This window comes from Sparus aurata, chromosome 2 (assembly GCF_900880675.1).
Source record: "Sparus aurata chromosome 2, fSpaAur1.1, whole genome shotgun sequence".
Classification (NCBI taxonomy): Eukaryota; Metazoa; Chordata; class Actinopteri; order Spariformes; family Sparidae; genus Sparus; species Sparus aurata.
In genome coordinates, this window is record NC_044188.1 from 13,984,870 (window position 1) to 14,011,082 (window position 26,213).

General features: G+C 39.8%; 2 protein-coding genes across 3 annotated transcripts in view; one reads left to right on the forward strand and one right to left on the reverse strand.

Annotated features, from left to right (window-relative positions):
* Window positions 1-1,045: 1,045 nt before the first annotated feature.
* LOC115594230 (caspase-1-like) lies at window positions 1,046-9,155 on the forward strand. The gene is made up of 8 exons (XM_030438153.1): window positions 1,046-1,236; window positions 5,168-5,470; window positions 5,597-5,685; window positions 6,831-7,007; window positions 7,100-7,349; window positions 7,484-7,654; window positions 7,778-7,887; window positions 7,975-9,155. Exons 1-8 carry the CDS (start codon window positions 1,230-1,232, stop codon window positions 8,077-8,079), a joined length of 1,212 nt encoding a protein of 403 aa, XP_030294013.1. The 5' UTR covers window positions 1,046-1,229; the 3' UTR covers window positions 8,080-9,155.
* Window positions 9,156-10,520: 1,365 nt separating this feature from the next.
* stx1a (syntaxin 1A (brain)) overlaps window positions 10,521-26,213 on the reverse strand; it is a 68,215-nt gene continuing 52,522 nt past the window's right edge. For both annotated transcript variants that reach the window (XM_030400727.1, XM_030400735.1), the window contains 4 exons: window positions 19,970-20,043; window positions 19,749-19,883; window positions 15,942-16,052; window positions 10,521-12,461 (listed from right to left, as the gene is read on the reverse strand). In XM_030400727.1, the coding sequence (XP_030256587.1) occupies window positions 12,384-12,461; window positions 15,942-16,052; window positions 19,749-19,883; window positions 19,970-20,043 (398 nt within the window). In that variant the 3' untranslated portion in view covers window positions 10,521-12,383. The remainder of the gene's footprint in view (window positions 12,462-15,941; window positions 16,053-19,748; window positions 19,884-19,969; window positions 20,044-26,213) is intronic.

The following is a 26,213-nucleotide window of genomic DNA, read 5'->3' on the forward strand; positions in this document are numbered from 1 at the left end:
TATGTAATGGTCCTTCATGCATTCCTAACATTTACTGGAATTACAATCAGGGGCGTGTCCAGAAATCTGATCGGCCACCCAATTATTCCTTATGTCTGATTGGCTACCTGCACAGCGAGAGGTGGGATCTTAGTTTGATCCAACTGTTTTATGAGTATTTTTATATGTGACACTGTTTTCTTTTGTATGTAGCCTTGGAGTGTTTTTTTGAGGAGAAAAAGCATGGAAGCTTCAATCATCCCAACATTACAAGACTGATTTCAGTACAAATCAGTACAAAATCAGTACATCAGTAACGGTTGTGAACTGGGAGAGAAAGGCATGTTAGTGCCTCGTATCTGCGGAGGCCCTGCAGCCTGCTGCCTGTATTATCTTATTTTCTAGTTATTTTGCTGTGCTAGGGACACTTTACCAGCCCCAAAATGTTGGTATTTGACTTACTGGGACTCAAAGATCAACTATCTTTGTGGTGCGTTTACAAACAGCTCCGACAAATCCTGCTGAACACTGGTGAATGCCGCGAAGGTGCCCTCTTGGATGCCCCCATGGTAGATAAAACACAATAAGGTGCCCTTCCAGCAGACAGAACGTGGTAAAGTGACGTCTCTTCACTAGAAATATATCACAACTTTCTGCACACGGGTGCCCTTTTTAATGTTTTGTGCCCCTGCCCCTCCAACATCTGTAGTCCACCACTGCTACTGAGTCTGCCTTTAAGTTTAATAATCTTTTTTTAGAGCCTGTACTTGATTACTTGAGAGAAGAAGTTGAATCATTTCTTCTACTTCTTCTTTTGCCACCTCTGAACTACTGTTTCATTAGAATTTTTATAGGAAAAAACAAAACTTGTGTGAATAGTCAGTGCTGCATGAAAGTTGTAATTTCAAGAGTTTCATAATTAATGAAGAAAAAAAAGATCATGTCAGAGTTTAAACTATTTCAGATATGGATCAGGATAAGCGCGCAGCAACATGTTGTAGGCACCATCTGGAGCCACTTTTCCAACCCACCACTTTGTTTGTCTGATGCAATGATAAAAAAATCTACAGCGATATGCGGTGCCGGCCACTGAAAGTAGGTTACTTAACGTGAAGGAGGAAGTACCCTTATCAACCCAAACCAGTCTGCATTACGCACAACCCACACACAGGCTGCAGGACGCAGAGGATCTCTTCAGTTAGACCGAGATCAGTTTTCAGAGTTTTTTTCTGTGACACGAGATTTGAGAAATGGCAGGTAAGAGTCGACGATCAGAATCCGTTCTTCACGGACGCCTTACAGTACTTTCAGTTGGCGGCAACATGCAGGCGATCAGTCCGCAGATTATATAAAATGTTAATGTCAGCGGGCTGTGATCTGAGCGGGGTGAGGGATGGGTGAGGTTTGTACAAATATGATTTCTGTCTCTGTTTTACAAAGTCTTTCAAAGTCTGCGTTTGGTTTTGCGCCACGCGTTGGTTTCAGTTTGCTGCCGCTCGTGCCCACCATGGTTTGCGCTTCAATTAGTTGCAGAAGAAAGGAAGCACACACAAACAATATGATGCAACCTTGGTTAGGTTTTTCAAAATGTCTCCACCGTTTATTTAAATGAGAAGTGTGATACCCTGTGTTCTGTAAAGTGTGAGTTCAGAACAGGCAAGCTATAAACTGAGCTCTTTAGTGTCCAAAGTACGCATGTTGGACCACAGAGGTTTCTACTGAAGTATTTGCTCACTGATGGTCTAATAATCCACTTTGTGATGTGTTTTAATGTGACAAATACAAAGTTAAAGCTTTCAGATGTTCGTGTGAAGCATGAAAAACGCATTGGTAGGTTTCTTTCCTGCACACTGCGTGAACAGGAAGAGTACAAACTCCAAGCCTCAGCCCACAATACATTATACACTAAAGCAGTGGCGGAAACAGGATGTTGGAGGAGCAGGGCCGACCAACATCCAAAGGGCACCCGCTCATAAACTGACAAGCACCGTGCCTGTAGTTCATGTCACAGTTCAAGCTGGATCGAAATCTTGTTTCTCTTTCTCCATTCACTGCTTTACATAGTTTTTCCTAAACAAAGTCTCATGAGGGAAACTGGAAGGGGCGTGACTTCGGCTCTCTATTCAATCTCGTTCTTCTAAAATATGTAAAAGCACAGTGAGAGCAAGGATTACAGGAAACCAATCTGTACGTAGATGGTATCCTTTTCTACAGCCTATTATACTATAATATCAGTATTAGTCTAGGTCCTGGGTAAGATTTGTATGTGCTTCATTTAGCGGAGAATATCTCAACTGTTATATACTAATATGACCCCACTGAACAACGTGGGATGTGTGCCAAAATCTCTACCCGGGGCGAAAGTCCTGAAAATGACTACAACAGGTGACACTATTATCACACTACAGGTGAATGGGACTTTTTTTTCCTTTATAGATATCCTCATACATTTCTATCAGATTAATCTTCATATTAAAAGAAATACTTTTTGTATTACACTTTGTCTGAAAAATAATATACAATATGCAAATGAGGCAATATCTTATTATATATGCGTACATAAACCCTTGAAGCTACAGATTTTCTGAGGTGATCACAATGTTCACAATGACCGTGATTATAAGGTCATAGAAGAGTGTAAGCATTCTGATTTGATCTAAAAAAATATGGCTAGAAAACAGTCAACCTATGACATACAACTAGTAACATACAGAAATTGCCAGTTAACCTGTTATAATAAACTATAAACCTAAACTTTAAAAGCTTACATTTCCTACCTGTTCTAAATATTGCTGTCATCACATCATCACCTCCAACTTTTTTTTTCAACAAAAGTTTACTTGGCAGCCATAGTGACCTGAGGTCATAGCAGAGCACATGGCTGTCAAGCTCGTGAAATCAAGAAAAGTAAGGAAATCTACTCTGTCCTTTGTGTTGATGTGTACACTTATAACGTGTCATTATCATATGAGTTGTAATTTTGTGTTTAAATAATTATAATGAATTTGTATCAGCTTTATATTTAATGTGGTGTGCATTGTAGCTAGCTAATTACAGTTTGTTAGCTAGCTAGCTGCTAGTGTTTTTGTTTTGTTTTTTTGCAAAAGTTTAAGTGTCATAGATGTTTCTTTGTTTGGCAAGCGAAATAATAACATCCCTGCCAATTTCACCACTAGAGAGGTACTCCGATTCCTTTTTCTTCTGGCATAGGATGCACTCGTCGAGATTGATTGGTTTAGGTGAAGCACAAGGAGGTGTGAGAGGTACCTCATCCTGAAAGTAAACAATTATGTACTGTTAGGTTGCTCAAAAAAGCTAGATTACATTTTTTCTACCATAAAATATTTCCCACTTAAAACAAAAGTTGCCTTAAGCATGGCATGTCACTTTTCTATTTTTTTTTACCCCAAAATCCACAGATAAATTGAAATTAATGAATTAAAACTTATCTTACCATGTTTCCCGCTGTAGCCCAGTCCAATGAAGTATTATCTACATGACAGGATGGATAAGTTGTTCTCTCACTCTCTCCATATCTTTTGGAATTTTGTAAAATAAGGTTCCAAATATGAGTAATTGGTATGTACCAATCTGTTCTTTGTGAGGAATAACTTCATGATATGAAGACACTGTAACTTCATCAACTTGTCTGAGACTATGTTATAAGAAATTACATAGTCTTCCTGTTAGTGATCAAATGTGCTGTAAGGACAGGAGGAGAAAAAGAGAATGTCATCTTGCTTGAGGTGTCAGAAGAGCCACAGGTGCGGGCACATCCCCCACATGGGAATATACAGAAATGTAGATGAGATTACATTTGCTGTCCCATCTGTTGCATCAAAGAGTCACTGTCCTGGGAAAGACAGGATAGACCCAAGCATCAAAGAGTCATTGTTTATGTAAAGAAAATGTTTTATGACTGTTGTAAATTAAGGTAACCTCCTCTCTGTTCTTTACTTAAGGGGTAACATTTTAGAGTTCGGGAGAGAACACCTTCTTCTCCACACTGCGTGTTATTAAAGAGATCTGATTCATACACTGAAGTCTGAAGTTCTTTGGAGACTTAGCAACTCTCTACCTCACAAAGGAGAATTTCCACTACATATGTGATCACAAGTTGTGATGTACTGGTGATGAAATTTTCCCCATTTTGCAAAAAAACAAAACAAAAACACTAGCAGCTAGCTAGCTAACAAACTGTAATTAGCTAGTTACAATGCACACCACATTAAATATAAAACTGATACAAATTCATTATAATTATTTAAACACACAAAATTACAATTTATATGATAATGACACGTTATAAGTGTGCACATTAACACAAAGGATAGAGAGTAGATTTCCTTACTTTTCTTGATTTCACAAGCTTGACAGCCATGTGCTCTGCTATGACATCAGTTCACTATGGCTGTCAAGCAGTGGCGGTTCTAGACCAGTTTTAATAGGGGGGCCAGGTTTGGGCCGGCTTTTTTGTTAGGGGGCACATACAAACATGTATGTTTGTATGTGCACCCCCCTAGAACCGCCCCTGCTGCCAAGTAAACTTTTGTTGAAAAAAAAAGTTGGAGGTGATGATGTGATGACAGCAATATTTAGAACAGGTAGGAAATGTAAGCTTTTAAAGTTTAGGTTTATAGTTTATTATAAAAGGTTAACTGGCAATTCCTGTATGTTACTAGTTGTATGTCATAGGTTGACTGTTTTCTAGCCATTTTCTTTATATCAAATCAGAATGCTTACACTCTTCTGTGACCTTAGATTAGATTAATCGATTACAAAAATAATCGTTTTGCTCAGCCCTCACCAGGATCCAGCCTTAGGGCAGGGTGTCACCCACCCCCAGCTTCCGGTTTCCTGTCATCTCTGAAGCTGTCCTGTCAATAATGCAATACAAAGGCCAAACAATGAATTAGTATTAATAAAACAATTGTAATCCATGCCTGTCCAAATGTGATCATGTAAAACTAAAAGAAATCAAACAAACTCTTAAAGTTAAACAGTTGCATTATGTGGATTAACACATGTCATAAAGCTGAAAACACAACCGTTATTCTGTGCTTGGCATTTCACAGATAAATAGTTTTCACAGATGTAAAGTTTCTTAAACATTCTTTATTGTATGTCTTTATTGTCACCAACATTTTTTGATTGTGTAATGGTTTCTGCTTCATACTCTGTCCTCTAGCTAAGGAGCTTACCAGGGTGAGGAGTGACTTTGTGGGTAGTGTGTCCAAAGCAGTGATCAAACTGCTCCTGGACGACATGTTAGATGATGCCATCTTGAACGACGGGGAAAAAGAATCAATACTCGAGGAGAACCCCGCCAGAGCGGACCAGGCACGAGACCTCATTGACACGGTGAAGAAGAAAGGAGATGACGCCAGCAGGAAGTTCATCGAGCGCATTAAAAACAGAGATAACTCACTTTTCTCCAAGCTGGGTCTGTCCTGTGAGGAGCAGGGCTCCTGTGATCAACCTGCTCCAGCAGGTGAGCTGACACATTCATCCTTGTTTTAAATTCAAACTGTTATTATACTTTAACACTGAAATAATTACAGGTGTGCACACAAACAGAAGTACATAATTTCTGAGAGAAATGTTTTGCTGTTCCCAGCTGCAGAGCCCCAGAAGGAGGAGGAATGGTCGGACTCACTCATCCCTGTCAAAGAGTCATTCTGGAGCGAGAAGCAGATCAAAAAAAACGTTAGTCGTTCATAAAAGCCATATCAAATATCTCACATGGTCTCAACGGATAGATTGACCCTCAGCGGTTAGTGGTGGAAACAGTGGTGAATCTGAAAGGGGAACTTCTTAGTTCTGTGTTATTTTTCAGTCTGGACTGTATTTTTCCATGTTTATATGTGTAAGTGACTGATGGGGACGATTATTCTAGCTCACATTGTTAGTCTGCGAGTTTCTGACGTGTTCACCTTTAGGGTCCTCACAGAGATAGACCTTTCTGTTAAAGACTAACATCATTTTTGTTGAGCTAGAGTCAGCCACCATCGTTCTCGTCAAAGACACCAAGCTCCATTTGTAGAAACATTTTTATCAGACTTCCTTCGAACTCGACAGAAGCAAAATAAATTTCATCTTTCCACTGTGAATGGACATCAGAGAAGCCACAGGGGAAAACAACGTATAGACCTGGAATATTTTCACAGCTTAAGGGTTCATTTAGACCAAACCAGAGTTGGCAACTGTTGGACGAGTGAAGTGAGAGGTTTTGCAGAGTTTTAATTAAGTTTGAAATACAGATGTTTTACAATGATAAGATTGCCGATTCTGCAAATGGAGTCTGGCGGCTTTTAGGAGAATGACAGTGGATACTTCTTATTAAACAAAAAGATCTATTTCTGTAGGAATCCTTTCCATAAAGTTGTCAGAAACTTAGAATAACAGTCTTAGCAGTGCTGGACTCGGAATGTTTGAGGTGAAGGGGTGGAAAAACTAAAAAGAGCACCAGCTGTATGCGGTGGGGCACCAGCGCACAGAAAGTTGTTAGATATTTATATTGAAACGAGGGCATTTTAACACGTTCTGTCCCGTGGAAGGACATCCAAGAGGGCACTTTCGCTGTGTTTTAGGAACATGCAGGTTTGTTTTCCCCATCAGTCATTAAGAAACACAAAACATGAGAAAATAGGGTGAAAACATCAGAGTTACCATTTGAAGTCGGTTCCTGCGCATCTCAGTTTCCCACTTCCCTGTAGAAGATGTTGTGTAATGATGGGAGAGCAATTGTTTCCTTATCAGGGTCTAGGATGCACAGACTTCCTGTAAATTATCATGTTGAGACATGTGGTACATTTCTTTTTTAACTTTCTTTCTTCATATTTGCTTTTCAGATTTACCCTGCGGCCAGAAACTCCATTAAGAGTCGCGTGGCACTGCTAATCACTAATATCGAGTTTACTGATAAGAGTCACAACAGAAGAGGCGCTGAGAAGGACGAAGAGAACATGGAGAAACTGCTCACAGGTCTGGGTTACGAGGTGGTGAAACACACAAACCTCACAGCAAAGGTACTTTATAATAAGGGAGATCAAAAAAACTGACTTTTGTGTGGTTGATTTCGTGACACAGTAACTGATATTCAACTTATTTGGTTTTATAGGCCATCGATGCTGCTATCAAAAAGTTCTCTGAACATCCGAAACTCGAAGAGACGGACAGTGTGGTGGTGGTTATCATGTCTCACGGGAAACTGGGAGCTGTCCTCGGTGTCGACTGGAAAAAAGAGACATCTGGTGATGAGAAACCAGATGAGTTCCCCATCAACGACATTTACAAACACTTGGGCCCAGGGAAATGTAAAGCGCTGCTGGACAAACCCAAGATCATCATCATCCAGGCCTGCAGAGGAGGTGAAGCTCGTCTACTCTTACATGTATAGATATAAGACAAACAACAAACATGAAAACAGATTCATTGAGGAGTCTTGTCTTTAAGTGATGATTCTCTCGTTTACTGTATTAAAAACATGTTGCATATGTTTCAGTGGAGTGCGGATCGGTACTTGTTAGTGATGATGCAAGCGCAGCTGACTGCTGTGATGACGTGAAACAGCCAGATCCATTCCCACCTGCTGATGAAGAAAACCTAGATGAGGATAATGTAAAAATTGTGCACAGCGAAAAAGACTTCATTTCTCTTCTCTCCAGTACCCCTGGTAAGATCACTTAATATTAGCGACAGCTGATAACACATGCAAGATTAAAATCAATAATCAGCTTTGAAAACAGCGAAGAATTGTTACATTTCATGACAAAAACTTTACATGCTTTTCCTGCAGATGCTGTCTCATATAGACACTCAGTCAAAGGGTCTCTACTTATCCAGTATGTGGTTGACGTATTCAACACCTACGCACATCAGGATCACATTCACGAACTTTTCAGAAAAGTAAGTTTGGCAAACGGTCATCTAGGTGTGAAACTCGCAGTGGGAAACGATTGAAATCTCATCAACTGTTCTGTTTCTCTCTCGCAGATCATGGAGCGCTTTGAGGGCCTTGCTATTCAGCACAAAAGACAGATGCCAACCATAGACAGATGCACGTTAACAAAACACTTCTACTTCTTTCCAGCTCTCTGAGACAGGATTCACTGTCACTGTTAACACAGACCTGTATCCATATTTTAAATGATGCAAGCGATGATTTCTGCTTTTTGCTTCTGCCTGAATTGATTTAAATGTTATGAATGGATCATTGACTGGGCTGACGCGCACAAGCCCAGGGCTCAGGGTCTTGGTGTTTTGATCCTTTGTAGGAGTTTATGTCTAAAATCTACTTTTTTAAATCACTGCATTTATATTTTTTGTATTAAACTGACAGCATGTAAGGCTCAACACCCTTTACAGCCAAGGCAATGCTTGCAATGTTTATTATCTCTTTTAAACCTTTTAAAAGCCACGAAACACCAGCAAACACTGCCGTTAACTCTGCCTCGTCACTTTCCAAAGATCTATAGAATTTTTCTCTCTATTTATACAGATTTTTCTCACTTCTTACCATCCAAAAAAGTGGTGGTAGGCCTTAATCAAGAAGGGACTACTGTATAGTAGGAAATTCATTCCAGTGCTCAGGAGAAAAGTGCTACTGCATATGTGAGGTAGTATTAATTCCTGTCTTTCCAGAAGTAGCTGCATGTAAGCTGACGAATTTCCTCCAGTGATCTTATTAGTGGCTAAGATGCATTGTGGGTAATGTAGGCTCAGGGTTCTCAAAAGAAAAGAAGAATGTGTGGAATAAAAAAAGGTAATATCTCTGGCACAGCTGGGACAGTATTTCAAAACCAAGTGCCTACATTACCCACAATGCAACCTAGCCACTTAGTGACATCACTGGAGGCAATTTATCAGATAACATGCAGCTTCCACTGGAGCCACAAAAGGCTTTATACCACTTTTTTCACATATGTATTAGTACTCTCCAATATCTGTAAACACACTTTAATATGTAAAATGGTGGAGTTACCCTTTAAGGTGTGTTAGCTCCAGTAAGCATAATTCAGCCTAATCTAAAGTGTGCTTTTTTTTTAACACATTCATGTGTTTCATTTATATTTTTAATGTAACATATTGGCATCAATGGGCATTTACTTTTATTCTTGTTTGTATTAATTCTGTCACATGTTTGAACCACAAATAAAACCTTCGACATTTTTCAACCCTGTGTCTTCACATCTATATTCAGCTCTCCAGATGTTTGGAAATAGCTCTGTTTTTACAAATGACTACGTTTTTCTTTTAAGGCACCTGTCTTTATAGAAGTGACTTGAGTTAAAAGTTAAGTCCAACAATTGTACACATTTAAGTGTGTTTACAGATCTTGGAGAGGATTTGAAAAGGTAGTATAAAACCCTTTTTGTGTCTCCAGAGGAAGCTGCATGTTATTTTATTATCTGCCTCTACGGATACATTGCATTGTGGTTAATGTAGGAACCATGTTTTGAAAAATTGTCCACTGGTCAAAACAGACTTTATTAAGTACAGCTGGTTACCTTTTAATTTTTCAGCTTATAACTCCAATAGACAAAGTAGAAACAAAATTCAAATATTTTTCAGCATCTTGATAAAGTAATGATTCATTTTACTTTCCATACTAGCATATTTTGCTGAGGATACCTCTGTACTTTCATTACGACTTTTAGTTGTAATGGAGTACTTTCATAAGCGGTAGCACTACTTTTACTTATCTTCAGGATCTGACCACTTCTTTTTACAACTGGTTAAGACAATGTGATCAATTTAATCGAGTGACTGACAGTAAAATATTGATTTTTTGTCTGCGAAAAATAATAAGTACATACTCATAGTGGTTTGTCTAGAGATAACAGCCATGATTATGAAAATCAAAATATGTTAATAAACTGATGTAGAGTGTGTTGATTCTAAATGTTAATATAGAAAAATAATACAATACTAGAAGTTGATGTGATTATTTCAAACAAACGTGATGTTGAATCTCAGCAGGTATGAGACTAGAAAAGGAAGTAGATGTTCTGTGCACTTCCACTGTGAGGAAAGAGGAAGTTCAGACTCCAGCCAAGAGTTAATGCAAAGGACAGAGTTGCCCTACAAAAATGGGAAGTACGATCTGAAAAAATATCAAGTTGGCATTAGCTTCATGTCCAAAGATGACTGAAAAGGACAGGTATGTATATTAGCCTTAAAATTTAGAGCAAGGGTCCCCAAAGTTTTGCAGCCTAAGGACCCTTTGAAGACCCCCTATAACATACTGTATAGAATTCTAGTTCATATCAAACTGGGCCTATGACAGTGTGTAGGGCGGCCTACAGTGCCATGTATAGACCTCATTACCTTTCGGAGTGGATTTAGATAAAAAGGACAGTTAAAGGATTTTTTTCTCATTTTCGATAACACAGCGAGTTGTTAATTTCTCAGGGAATAATGCATCGATCTCGATGAAACTAACCATGCCTATTTAGGTGGCTTGTGTCTATGAGTGAGTACGAGTGCCGCTCTGGTTAATCATGACTCTTAAAGCGAAACAATGCAACAAACTCTGAATGTGCTTTTTTTCAGACAAACTTTACTTGAAAAAACGAAACAAAAACAAAGTCAAATGAAAGAAACAAAAGCATGTCATCACAACACAACACAAAGGCAACACGTTGAGTAGGCAACATGGTTACACGGTCGCAGTCTGTGCATGTCTGATGTGTCGCCAGAAAACTGATATGACGGTCTTTCACAGGGTTCATTGAGTTCATGCTGATTCTTTCACTTACTCATCAAGTTCACACAAAGAAATAAACAAGAGTAGCTTGACAGAAGGATTATGCTCTGTTTAAAGATCAGGGAGGTTTATAAAAAGACATAAAACAACAAGGGTTTTGTCACTACTAGATCAGAATTATCAATCCAACCAGACTAGACTCCATTTTTAACAGCTTATTTGAACATACTGGCAGTGTTAGAGAGCTTTACATCAGTTTACACTTTATACAAAACAAAGACACAGGTGGCTAGTAACAAGCACTCATCTTCTCATCCCACGACTGACACTCAGCACGTTCCAACATGTAGCTACAAATGAACACGCACGGTTCCTCTTTCACGTGTACGCATGCACGCAGTCACACCCAACACTGGAGCAACGGTCAGAAATGCTGCACAGCCGGTAAGGCCAGTTTAAGGTAGGTACAGTAGCATTGCTTTAAATAAATAAGGAAGAGGACCAGGGCCACTGAAATGGTTTCAGGACTTTGTTTCACAATTCTGGGTAATTTAGATTTTTTTTTTCTCAAAAAGAAAAAAAAGAAAAAAAGAATTCTGAAGTCTGAAAAAAAAACCAGACTTCTAGGGCTGATATTTTTTATTTTTTCAAAATTCAAGGTTTTTTAAATTAAAATTTGGATATTCTTCAATTTGGATTTTTTCTTCAAATTCTAACAAAAAAATCTAATGTCAGATTATTTTTCAAAATTCATATTTTTAAAATTAAAAATAATATTTTTAAAATTAAAATTAATATTTTTTAAATCAAAATTCGTATTTTTTAAAATCAAAATTCAGATTTTTTTTATACTATAGACTTTTTCCTCAAAATTCTAACTTAAAAAAAAAAACTAATCAAAATCAGAACTCCGACAATTTTTTATCTCATAATTAAAGTCATAGAAAAATTCTGAATTTCGTATTAAAAGTCAGAATTATGAGAAAAAAGTCGGGAATTGTGGGGAGAAAAAGTCATAAATCTTTTTTTTGTATTTCAATTTTTTTTTTTACAGTGGCCATAACCCTCTTCCGCATGTAAACTACAGGAGAGATGTTAGAAAAGTTTGGCAGTGTGACGATTCTATAGGCAAATATCCAACGTGTCTCCTTTCACCTTTGCAAAACAAACAGCGCTTTAGTGTAAACTAAACCATGCAGGGCTTTTGCAGGGAGGTAGAGGACATCAGAGAAAGTAAAAAAAAAAAAAGATAAAGTAAATAAATGGAGGTCTAATAGATAACGTGGCTTTGAAAACACTGCAGATTAGTGGCCTGTACAACACAAAATTAGACATTACAACTGAGTAAGTGTTACATCTGGAAGTTGGAATGTATTAGTATAGTCTTACATGTCATTTAGTAACTTTCAAGAATTCACTTTTTTGACACATCATATCGACAACACTCAACACTCAGATAAACAGTTTGCAGCACCACACGTTTACAAAATAGCAACTCATGCGAACAACACCTCTGGCCCTGTACACCGCCTGTAAAATGTGTCCTTCAGGATGTGACATGTGGTAGATTGCATTCATGAAACAGGAAACTGAAAGTGTGAATCTGTTGTGTTTTTGCTCTGTTGTGTGTTCTTGTCTTGTGTGTTTTTGCTCTGCTGTGTATTTGCGTGTCTAGTAGTGCGACTGTGGCCTGGGTTCAGCCCAGCGTTCCCCCGATGATGGAAGCAATGACAATTCCCAGAACCACACAGCATATAATAATCATAATTTTCTTCTGTACGATGTTTAAAAAAAAAAAAAAAACAGAAAGAGTCATCCATGGCAGCAAACAGAGAGCAGAGGAAAACATGTTAGAAATGTAACTTGCACTTTACACATGTTTTAATATTTACAATCTTCAGAACAAAATGCAGTTTAGAAAGATTATCTGAGTTGAATGTGTCTGATGATGTGTGACTGTGGTTCAGAAGTGTTAGCACATCTTCTACTTGTAAAACCATTAATCTTTGGTTCCTGCATTTTGTTCATTCCACATTAAACAACACATAATATATTCACAAATGCCACAAATGTCAAGAGTTCCCATATTTAAAGCCACTATGGTTAAAATACAGGATTGTCAATTTTGGGGCCATCTGCTGGTAGCATCAACCAGCAACATGTAGCTTTTTCTGAAACAAGCAGAAAGTAAAAAACAAACTGCACTTATTTTAGTGGGATTATTCAGTTGTTCTGTGAATATCAACATAGTGACTTTAAAGCAAAGTTAGACTTTAAAACACATCTTTTAACACAGTCTAACATTTAAACCCTGGAAGAATCAACAGTATCCATAGAATAAAGGAATACTTCAACACTTATTTGCCTCAAGCCAAAACCTGGAGGAGAGAATCTATAACACCATGTATACTAAATGTACGGCAGGAGAGCGAATATGTGTATTTGCCAACTTGTTGAAGTATTCCTTTAAGGCTACAAACAAGGTACAGTTTATGTTTTTTAAGAATGTAAGAGACGGACAGTTCAACACACACTTGTTTTGATTTTAAATCAACATCAACACACATTTTAGTGTCCGTAGAAAAAAACATGCAAAGACATCAGACAATCAGTGTACTGCAAAACGTGCACATGACAAACAGACACAAAGCACAACCAAGTCCCTCAAGGTTTTCAATGTTTAGTTTAGAAAATGTATCTAAAAAGTCAATTTAAAATATTGTCTGGCTGTATAAATACAGAGGCCACTATATTATAAGTAGATATTAACATGTGACCCTGAGAAGGAGGCATCCCCTCCTGCCCTGTCTGCTCTGTAAGGACTTCCTAACTGAGTCCAATTGCGAGGGAAATAATGAGGACGGTCAGACATACTGCAACACAACCTCCTATCAGCATCACCTTCTGGATGGGGGAGGAGAAACAACAAATAAGACGGCAAAGTGTCAGATAATGAATCAGTGGATGTGGGAGAAAATGAATGAGAAACAAAGAGAGAAGGAAAAAGGGAAAGAGAGAAACTTGCACAGTCTTAGTGAATTGCTGTCGAGCGTTATTCTAGATCTTAACCAAGAGGTGGCGGAGTTGCTCCACTGTGGACCACTGTGAACAACCCTCTTTATGAACTGTGCACTGGTTGTTCTCAGCAGTACAATATTTGTCTGCTGTGCTCCTAGTTACCCCTTCATCAACACCACCTATAATGTTCCAAATATTAAACACTACTTATCATTCAGGAGTGTCACATATTGTGAAAGCAGCCAGACCAGTTCTTCCTCCACAGGGCTGCGGCCACAGTGGATACAGGTCTGGCCGCACCCATTAACATTATGGTAAAAGGGGGAAAAGGCTCATCATGATCATGTTGGGTGGTGCAAAGTCCAGGATAGGTTGGTGCTCCTGCCAAAAAGTGTCCATAACTTGTTTTGGGAAGGCGTGCCCCAGGCGTTAAAATGGATAAATCAGGGCGCCACAGTAAGTCAGTTGATACAGTGTGCGACCAACATACAGAAGCTTAGTCCTCACTACAGCGACCCAGGATTAGAGCCCAATCCGCGACCCTCTGCTGAATATCATCCCCCATCTCTCTCATCCCATTCCCTGTCATCGCTAAACTGTCCTTTCAAAAGAAAGCCATAAAACGGGCAAAAAAGGCTAAATCCCTGCATGAGAAAAAGTGAGAGCTGCTAACTTGTATTAGTTCATATTGTTAGTGACCACGTCAGGATTGAGGAAGAGCCATTTTTAGGGTCTAGGCTGCTACCTCTGAGGTGGTTGCTGTTGTTTCCCATAGTGACAGGGATTTTGGGAATGGGAGCAAACAGATAGTGGAAGGGAGGAGAATGCCACCCGATACAGTCGGCACCTTTGTATCAGCGTCTGTTGGTTTTTTGAATGGGCTTTAGTTAAATGCATGAAATAAGGTCTGTAGTTCAAACCTTTTTTAGAACTCGTGTTTGAGGTTATTTCCAGTGACGACGAGTCACATACAAGTTTCAAACAGAAAAAAACTAAACAGGACTAAACAGAAATGAGTCTTTTAAAACATTCAAAAATGTTCTCTCACCAAGTGAGTCAAGCTCAACAGGGTCTTCTTTTTATGCATCTTAAAAAAGGCGGTTGCAAAGTCCACAGAGGTCATCTCGCTTCACTGGTTCACCTTCACAGGTGGACTTTAATCGAAAAACTATTACAACTTATGTGTATAGTATCGTGTTGTGAGATGCTTAGTCATTTGTATATAGCCTAACATTAGCTTTTTACTTCTGACTATTTAATTTTTGCTTGAGTGGTGTTCATTTGTGAAGACTATCTTGCAGAACAAAATGTGTCAGTATCATAAACATAAATAATTTGTCACAGATCTTATTTTCTGAAATAATCTAGAAACAGTTTCCAGTTATAACTTCCAGGTTTGCCAACAAAAAAAAATCATCCCTGCAGCACAAGGTTTGGTGAGTCAAAGTTTTAAGTTTTACACATATTCATTTTTAGCTTAAAGTTACAATACTCTCTTATGTACTGTACATAGGAAGCTCGAGCCAGCGGTGGGCTAGCTTAGCTTAGCATAAAGACTGAACATAGCCTGAAACAAAGGAAACAAAATCAACCTAGCAGCACCTCCCTATTTCGCTCACTAACGACATTGTGGATGTATTAAGAAAAGCTGGAGTTTGGACATTTTAATAAATTACCCATTACCTTTACCAATCCATTTCTGCTTCTCGGCTTGTCTCCCTCTGCTGAAAAAAACAGCAGAGACCAGCACCAAAACACATGTGCTGGTCTTGCTAGTGGCTTTTCACCAGCGAGACCAGCATATGTTGTGTTTTGGTGCTGGTTTTGATGCTGGTCTATGTTGTTTTTTTCAGCAGGGCTACCAGGTTTCATGAACTCTCCGTAGCTGATCTTGTTCAGGTTTTACAGCAGTGTTCCGTGGAGTCTAGCTGGAGGTTTGTCGCAATTTGTAATCCAGTTTTTGTGTTTAATTTCCTCCTAAACACTTATTTGTAGACAGTTGCTTCTAAAAAAAATACACCCTTGTAACTTTCCCTTGAGGTACACATGCAAATCACTGCTTCAGATCATATCAAATACACTCACAACACACATGCTGCACATGCAGAATACATGATGGGTGAACATGCACACACACTGTCAACAGTTACAGTTACACACTACAATACATACATGCAATGCTTCTGTAGTTCTTTGTGTGATAGCATGTTCGTGCACATGTGCATATGTGACTCACCCTCCGAGCTTTACTCTGGTATTTAACCGCCTTCTTAGTGTCTGATACTGCCCTCTCCACATAGTCTACTGAGTGCTCCACATTGTACTCTATGCGGTCTATCATTTCCCCCTAGGAGATGTTAGTTGCAGAGGAGGCACACAGGAAGTGGGAACCAGGTGTGGGGGCAGGAGGAGGAGCAGGAGGTGGATACAGATGGAGAGGAGGTGAGGGGAAGGGGGAGGAATAATGGGTGAATGAGAAGGAGGGAGAAGAGGAAGCAGAGAGAGGAGAAGGAAAGAGGAGATAAAAAAAGAGAGATAATGAGTCAGTTGCATCTTGCATCTCACCCGTTTGCTAGTCTTTTTGAACTTTTTGCATTTTGGGAAGTTGTCCTTAGCCTGCTCCACATAGTCCTGAGCCTCCAGCACCCTCCGCTCAATGTTGTTCACCAGACCACCCTGCACGAAAAAAAATAAGAGACAGAGTCATAAAAGCAGTGGTGAGAGCAGAAATCTGCCTGAGCTCACATTCAGTCTTTAATCACATCTAGAAGTAGATTTCATGGAAGTGTTTTAACTATTATAAGTATACTCTGATGAATGTTTAACATATTCTTCACTTCTAATGTTTATATCATTTATTAATGATGCCTGGTTTTATACTTACACTGTATGAGCACCTTAGGCTGGGGATATACTGATATACTTTATAACCACACGTTCGCATTAACAACCGCCTACATCATAAACGTAGTTGTTCACATACTTGACTATAAAATACGTATGTTATTGGAGGATACCACTAGATAGCACACATTAGCTTGTTGTCCTATTGTCGTCCCTGCTGCGGCTGACGTACTGACTAACTCCTGACCCTGTCACTTCCCTACACTGCTCCTACCGTTGATGTGCATATTGCATCATGCGGACACATAGCGCATTTCTGAGGGCATGCACAACCACAAATACATCGTGTCCAGGCTTACCCAATGCTTTAAGCATTGTCTGACAAATCAAAGTTCGAGACAAACTTTGCACTTCAACGTTCAGTCTATTTATTGTCTCTCAGCTTCATAGTGAACATTAAACTCAAATCACCTTTCCAACTTTCTGCAGAAAGACAGTTGATTGTTGAGTCTTTTTCAATCAATCTGTTCACCATCTGTAACCACATATCCTTTGGAGGGTTGCAGGGTGGCGGAGTCAGTCAAAGCTAACTTAGGGCGAGTGCCCAGACCATCAAATACCAATCAAAATCAAATACCAGGTCGGGTCATTGAGTCGGACCACAACCATTAACCCCAAGCGTTAGTATATGACAATCTGGGAATGACCCCCAACAATCTTTTTGCAGAATTACTGAAGTTACATAGTGTTGCTTTAACTTACAAACATCATCAAACAAGGACGCTTCTATGATTTGCAGCAACTAGCTGCTTCAGCAGTCAAAAACTGTTTACCTTCTAGGAAAAACACCTGTCTGGAAAAAGATTGGTTCCTATTTATAGAGGCGAGCATTGGCCCCTATAGCAAGTATATCTCCAGCCTTAGGGAATAGGGAAGATTTGTGCACTGTGACACTTTAATTGAATAAAGCAGCGGAAGTCAACAACTGTTTTACATTAAATTGATTATTATTATTATTATTATTATTATTATTATTATGGTAAACTAGATATTAATGCATGCAGCACCAGTGATTTAAGCTTCACAAATACAGAATCAAGGGTTAATTACCTTACTTTATTAGGAGCGGAGCGCTGTTCTCTGTTCTCCAGAGCTTAGTCATTGAGGAGGAGACAGTGTTGTGATGCGACAAAGAACAAAAGAGGGAAAAAGAGAGTGCAAAGCTGAGAAAGGCAAAATTAACAAACAGACTCAGGTGTTACCTTAAATAACGTGGCACAGTTAATAAAGAAAGGGTTAGTTAATAGAACTATTTACATTTAGAGCATTCATGCTGTTTGTGTGACAGGAGAATACAAGATTACGCACCCAAACACAGAATTCTATTGAATTATTAAGACATTTAAACAAATCATAACTCCTACATTAAAATTATGAGGGGAAGCCTGCTATTTGATTGTGCTCTCACTGTAATCCATATCAAACTCATGCAACAATTTAGTCGTATTAGTCATTCAGCATATTTTCTGATTCATGCTCAATGATTCTTGTTTGCATAATTCAGAGTTTCAGGGAATTTCTGACTAGAGGAACAGTTTATCTCTGTGGGTTCAGCCCACACACTCGTGCAGACACTCACACTGTACAAGGCCCAACGATTTACCTGCAGCTCAACACTTGACTGAGAAGAGCAAAGGCAACCTTTAAACTTGAGAATGAAATACACACTTGGTAGAAGCTATGGGAACTACATAATGTCAGTACAATCATGTTCACAGCTCATTTGATGATGCAGCCCATGAACACCTTACAACATCTGTGAGGGAATTCAGACCTTGGAATAACATCCGTCTTGAGTGATCACAAGTGGACAGCTCTGTTTCCGAGACATTTCCAAGTTGTAGACAGTGTTTCAGAAAGTTCAGGAAGTTTCTCATAACGCAACAACTCACTATGTTGAGTGATTTTTTAAGGGAGTCTGGGGCCTTTCTCCACAGGTGACAGACCAGCCTGTCTGTTACTGTGTCTAAAGTGCTCCTCAATTCCCAGCAGCTCTTTTAACACACCATTTCAACTGATTTCACCATGTTGCATATAACATATTGACGGTAAGTGTGTCAACTTTAACAAATACAGTAAACAATAACAGAGAAAGGCTACTACCTTTGGAGAAAGTCCCCAGACTCCCTTAAAAAAACGCTCAATTTTGAGACTTCCTGTGTTTGGAGAAACTTCATAAACATTGTGAAATGCTGTTTTCAACAACTTCCTGAGTATTTGGGCCAACTTGTTAGTTCAGCAAAGTTCTACATGATAATATTTCTTTCTTTGTGTATAAACGTATCAGATTTTGAAGATAGAGCAGATTGATCACAAGAGGTCACTCAAGACACATGTCCAGATGCATTTAGTGTGAATTGATGGCACTTACGATCGGATCACTCAGAAAAGATGTTAAAACAAGGTCTGAACAGGGTGTCTGTTCTTGAACTTAATAACATTTCTACCACACAAAAAAGACCTAAACTAATCCTGAACAAAAAGGTTGTATGTATGTTTATAATTAAATCCTCTTACAAAACAGAAAATTGTGCACTGCTTTTTTCCAACTTCAAAATCCCAGATGACAGATTTTCCTTCCAGCTCATGAAGGCGGCATGATAATTATGTAAAAAAAAAAAGAAGTCTAATGGCAGAAATCCCAAATACAATAATCACCAAATTCTAATCAACTGATCCTTGAGCCAGTAATTATCTGTGCCCCAAATTCTGTCTGAATTTACTGAGATATTTTGCAAACAGACAAGCAGATGGAGCTGAAAACATAACCTCCATCCAACTCTGTTGGCACAGACAGGCTGATATCTATAATAATACAGGCTGAAACTTGTGTAAAATTAAAGACTGCCAGTTTCCGTCTGTGTGAGTTATTTCCATGATGGAGACAAACAGCATGCTTGAGCTGGTTAATGGTGCTGTAACTGTGAACCTTTTCATAAGCCTGGGAACCCTTTCAAACCACCAAGAGGAAAAAATTCTGAATCCGGATAGTTGAATTGTAACTATAAATCGTCCGTGTTGGCAGATGGATCGCTAGTTTTATGAATGAATTCAGCATCTGTGGGTTTGTTTTCACTCGTAATTGGCTGAGCCCCAAACCACACAGCTGCAGGTGCTGAGAGCAGATCGGTGTTTTCACCTGGCTCTCCACCAGCATGGCCATGTCCATGAACATGTCGTGGAGCTCTCTGATGCTGTTTTCCAGCTTGATAATCTCATTGTGCCGCGTCTCGATCTCATTCATAGCTTGCTCGGTGATGTTGTCCATAATGATCTGAGATGGAATAACAGAGGAGGCGGAATTAGATTAAAAACATCTGTGTGCACTCGCGCTGCATTTTGTTGTTGTCTATCACTCACCCCCGAGGTAAAGATAGCCGGGTTGTCACTCTCCAACATGCTCTCCAGCTCCTCGTTTGTCGTGTTTCTCCCAGCTGAAAGGGCAAACAAACACCCATACATATCTGTAGCAGCAATAAGTGATTGTATGCGAAATGTAGGTGGATTAAAAAGATGAAAACCACATTAGCAGACACTAATAAAGCTCCCCTCCTCCTTAATGTCTGTCTGAGGATAAAGCAAGAGCTCTCTTTTCCACATGCTCATATTCTCTCTATCCATCTGTCTTTACTGCACCTTAAACTCTTCCATCCCTGTGAACAGCAGAGGATGTGTTGTAAAAATAATTTCAACAGAGCATATGCACAGCTCCTGAAGAGGATATCAGTCTTCATCACCATTGAGCTGGTTTACAAGCCCTTCACTTTCAGCTGATCTGAATGTGACAGGATTAAGTGTGTGTTTGTGGATACAACCAGCAGGCATCTTAGAAATTGTCTGTCCTGGTCCCGACACTCACAGCCTCACAGTTCAAATACCACTCTGTAAACTTCAGCCTTGCAGCACCCAATAATGTAAGGAGTTCTGGAAAATGTAATGAACGGCAGTACATCACACACAGCACCAGCTTTCACTGATTGTGGTGAAACTGGATCATATTTTATGGATAAATGTTTTCTACGATGTCCTCCGGCTGCTCTATCTCAACTCTGTGATTTATGGAGTTTCCTGAACGCAACCAGTAACTGCTATGTGCTGTAGCTACAAAGTTAGCTCTGTGAGCTGACACTGCACAGAGCAGAGCAGAGTCAAGGAGCGTCGATGTTTACATTGCTAACATGGCTGCTTTGTCCCACTGGAAGGAGGAGGTTTTTAGCTCTAGGGCCAGCATCATCAACAAGCGTCAACATGAAAATGACAAGTGAATCTAAAGAAATGTTAAGGTATAACATAAAGACATTTAAAGTTTCATTGTATCTGGTTTGTAGAAGCATACACCACCAACATTTGGTAATCTGGTTGGTAAAATTTGCCCAATAAAGCCTTAAATTTACATGTCCAAATATAAAATAAGTGTCAGATAGTGTTTTCAACAGGCTGTCATGACACTAACGACATAACTTTTTGTAAACTTTCACAGTTTCTGAGAAAAAAAGCTTTAAAAAAGTTATTATATTACCAGTCAAGGCATTTTATTGCTATCATCATAATGGGTTTCATTACAGTTTTTGCATAAGTGCAAATTTGATTACATTTTAAGGCATTATTACATTTTTAGGAAATGATTACATCATTGAGTGCTACAAGCCTGAAACCATCTGCTCAGCAGTTCAACGATAATTTAACCCGACCCCTTTCATATTGGCTAATCAGGCATGTTTCCCCTTCCACATCCAGCTGCTTCTCCAAATAATATTAGGATAATCAAGGGTTGAGCTTGAGGTTTCCTCTGCTCTAAACCTGTTTGTTATGGTGGACTTTTTTCAGGCTGTAATTGCAGATAATCTTTTGACAATTCCTCTCCAATTGTTGGGATGAGCAAACAGGTCTTGTAATCCTGTTTGTAACTATCTAAAGGGTAAAGAAAAGTTATAGACGTCTTCTACTTCTTTAGGAACTTATACGCAAGACAAACTTTTTTATCTTTGTATCTTCTGCCGCTGCCCCTGTACGACAGCACATCCTACTGCGTCTTCCTCCTGATGTGCCTGCTCCTCATCCGTCTTTATTTTCCCCCGACAGAGTTGTCCTACTTCGTGAACATTCCCCTACACTTCTTTGTTACACCTACATTAATTTTCTCGCATCTTGAGTGCTGACTGCGCCCGCAGAGCAGCTTCTCTCGGGCTCCATTTCTCCTCTGCTGATGCTTTAAGTCACAGTCAGCATCATCTTCAATCTTTCCTTTGCACATTTTAAATCCCCTGTGAGGCTACAGTATATACAGTACATACTATCTCTTCTCTTCTCCGTGAAGACATGCTGTGTTACCCGGTGTACAGTATGTCCCTCTGTTGTTATGGCTATGTTCTATTGATGTTAATGTTATCCAGGCATACTGTATACATAGTCAACAAGAACAAAAGAAAGACTTTTGCGTGTCATGGAGCAGAAGTTTGATATGAAAGACAAAGCAAATGCAGCATCAGGTTCAAGCACTGACTGTTACTTACATTCTGAACATATGAGACACCAGAGGTTACCAACCTTTCTGGGCTTTGACCCCTTAAAATGAAGCATATCTACTCATGACCCCACATCATGGGTTAAGGCCTTAATGTGGACAGCAAGAGTTATGAGCAGTAAACCCAGTAGTTTTTTAACTTTTGTTTTGGCATGCTACATTTCAGAACCTGGAAAAAGCAACTTCAAGAAAAAGAAAATTATTAACACTAACAGGTGCAGGCAACTTATTATGAATGATCCTAACTGAATTCTAGTTAAAAGGTCAGCACAACACCATCAGTAAACTTATGCTTGTTTATTTTCTCTACATAATTAATATTTATTTAAAATTAGTTTCACTCCATAGTTTGTCATCCATGTCAGCTCCCTGCAGTGGCTCTGTACTCCCTCATGGGATTTCCAGATTGAGAACCACTGAGTTGACCTAAAGAGCCATCTTTTCCTCTCCCTACTGGTTAAAGTACGAGACGAAAAAACTAAAACATAAGAAGACATTAAAACATAATTTCCGCAGGCAACAGTAGCTTTGCTAAGTTCTCAAATGCAGAAACATGAGAGGAAACAAACCACTCAAAGTATTTTGAAAGGGAAACTCCATGAGTAACACCAGATTTGGCGGTTGCATGACAAATATCTCACCTTTTCCCGGAAAAATCCAATCAGCTTTATCATTTACATTTTTTCAAAAAAACCTGATTTAACTTGTGATTGTATATATGCAGATTGAAGACATTACGGCTCCCTCCCCGTTCATTCTGGTCTCGTTAGCACGAAATAACTGCTTGGGGACATTCCCAAGATGGCTGCAGAGTGGCAAGACTTGCCTAAAAGTGCTTTGGTTCATGCTTTGCTGAGCTACAGCTAGTGAGATCTGATCTTTCCCTCCTGTGTTCCTCTCCTGTCTGCATTAACTCCACACCTGTCCCTCATCCATCTCATTAGCTCTTCCCTGTTCCTGGTGTTTTTCCACTCTTAGCCCTCACCTGTGTTTCTCCGCCCCCTCCACCTGCACCTCATCTCCTCGCAACTGTATTTTGTATTTAAGTCCAATCTGTTGTGTTTCCCTGATCTCAGCAAAAATCGTATCATCATTTTATAAAAAATGTTTGAGTGAAAATGAAATGCAAAAAACCCAACATTTTCCACTAAAAGAGACATGTATCCTGATCCCCAGACATGAAAGTGATTTCAATCTCATGTAATTCTTTCCAAAAATGTCATGATTACAACACCAGATAATCCTTTTCTTTTTTTAACCAATAATACGACTGAATCAACTACACAGCCTTCTGGACCGGCTGCTGAGGCTCCCATTGGAGGCAACTACAAAACCTCTATTCATGACCTAATCAGAGCGTGTGTGTGAGTATATGTGAGTGTGTGTTGTGTTGATATGTGTGATGAAGACTGGTGGTTGGTGTGGGGGGCATCGGTGGCAGCGCAGGTAGGCTGATGGTGAGTGATGATGGCCGGGAGTCAGAGCCAATGATTGCCTTTCATGAACAGAATACAGATGAAGCTGCTCTCGGACATTTACCGGTGCGTGAACGTGTGTGTGTGTGTATATGTGTGTGTGTCAGAGTGCCCTTTTTGTTCATTGTGCTTCTCATAAACTGGCCATAACGTGTCTCATCCAAACGTCACATCCGTATCAAACCGATGAATTTCATTAAGTTGTGGTCAAGCGGCCCCGCTGTTTGTCCCTTTTGTCAAACTGCAAAATGTCATCGCTGAACATAAGTAGATTCTTAAACGCGGTGATCAAAGAGGAGCCGGAGACCACATCGCTGTGATCCAATTCCCATCTTCCAGCCCTCTCAGATAATAAATAATATCTCTGTCATTAAGGCTAAAACTACAACATTAAAGAGGGTCAGAGTTAGAGTTGAAGGACAGAGAGGAGTGACAATGAGTCACGGATAATTGTGAAAACGAAGGCACTCTGGTGCTCCCCTACCCTATTTATCTCACTTCCTACACACAAATGCATGCACACACACACACACACACACACACACACACACACACACACTCCTCATCGGCTTTTTTCAAAGCCCTGACAGGCTTCGAGGGAGGCTCTTATTTGTTACCATGGAGACCCAAACCCCGAGAAGCCTAATATGAAGCCGAGAAGTCTCACTTCGCCCGCAGCATTTATGGTCTATTAAATCATTCATGCTATGTTGCTACCAGTAACAGTATTATTTAATTCCCATTGTTATGTAACACAAATGAAGTGAGACCCCTCAAGGAACAGAGCGAAAAAGGCAAACCAACTGTGATTTTCATGCCTTTTGTTTGCAGCGATTTCACCTGCAGAGGAACGAGAAAAGGCATGTAGAGCTCATCCGCACAGGTTAAGGTCAATCTGTTTGTTACAGTCGGAGAATGGGGCCGGCGTACATCGCTGTCTTTATTCCCCTGCAATTGTGAGCGGGATGAGCGTCCGCGGGGAAATAAAACACAACAATCAAATGTCAAAGAGGCCCTGCGATGTCTGTGACCAACATCCCCTCCATCCTGCTGGGCCTGCCTGTCTGCTCACGCAAGCAAATGGACGTGTGATATTCTGCACTCTCAATCAATGACAAAATGAAATGCTACAGAGCTGCCATTGCACCGGCTTCACATATGACGGTAGCGTTTCAGTTCCTGCTGCCATTAGGGTCCTATAAGTCACTTTTAGACTGTGGAAGATACCATATGTCATCACATAATCTCACATATATAGTCTGTTAAATATGAAACTGGAGCCAGGAGACCATTATCTTTCTATTTAATCAAATAATATGCGGGATTCTGTAACAAAATGTCCAAAAAAAACTAGGTCTTATATATTTTGTTGAGTTGTGTACTTACATTATCCCAAATGTTTCAAACAATGTTTAAACTCAGAGAAATCCACAAGTTTACTCACGGTATGGGCTCATTTCATCCCCACCGCTACTTCCAGGACAGGAAATTGAGCGAACGAGACTAAACTTAAAGGTGCACTGTATACTGAACATTGTTGCAACAATTTTAGTCATAGAAAAAAATCTCCAAAAGAAGAGGACGCTGATGTAAGTGAGGGCTGATGAAAACACATTGGACTTTGATGGCAAACAAAAAAATGCTGTTGCCTTGACACTGATATGTTTACAGTATGACACAGTGTTGCTTTCCTGTTTCCAGAGGAGAACAGGAATGGAGCGAAGCAGCACAGGAGACATCAATACTCAGTCTGACAGACCAGACTGGGTTCCTCTCTGTGTGTGACACACTCTTATTGATTCACACACACACACAAATCAAAGAGGTTGGCACAACAGAAACACGGCTCCATTGCCGTATTACTCAAACAGAATGCAATTCCTTAAGAACATAACAGAAAGTAAAGGTAATCTTGGGGAAGGGGGGTTGTCTCGTCTCCTTCAAACCCAAAAATTGCACTTCTTTCTTGGCCTTGTGCTCATAATTTGTCTGTCTGTCTGTCTCCTCTGTGCTCTCATTCCATCTCCGAGCTCGCCCTGCATGTCTAATCCCTGCCTTGACGACAGGTGATATCAGCGAAGGCCTCCTGTGACTCCACCAGATGACAAAATCAAATCCAAATGGATCTGGAGGAGCTCAAGGAAAAAGTGAGTCAGGTGTGTATTTTTTTTAATTCCACAAGGAGGGTTTGTCCTTCAATCAGCCACATAAAGTGCTGTCACTGCTGTTCTTTTGACTGGACACACACGCATGCACACACACACACACACACCTACACACACACACACACACACACACACACACACACACACACACAGACCTGCTGCATGTGTCCACAATAAACTGACAGATGGCAAAAGGAAATGACATTTATGCCAAGTGCCCTGCAACATAACTGCCCCTTCTCTCCTCTGCTATTGCCACTGAATGAGTCACAGTGCTCCTCTATGTGTGTGTGTGTGTGTGTGTGTGTGTGTGTAGGTGTGTGTGTGTGTGTGTGTGTGCATGTGTGCCTTTGTGTATAAGGTGACTGTGTCATGATGCCTGTAAGGGGCAGCTGGCACAGTTCAGCCAGCCAGGATGCCATTGCAGAGGTCGTGTTAGT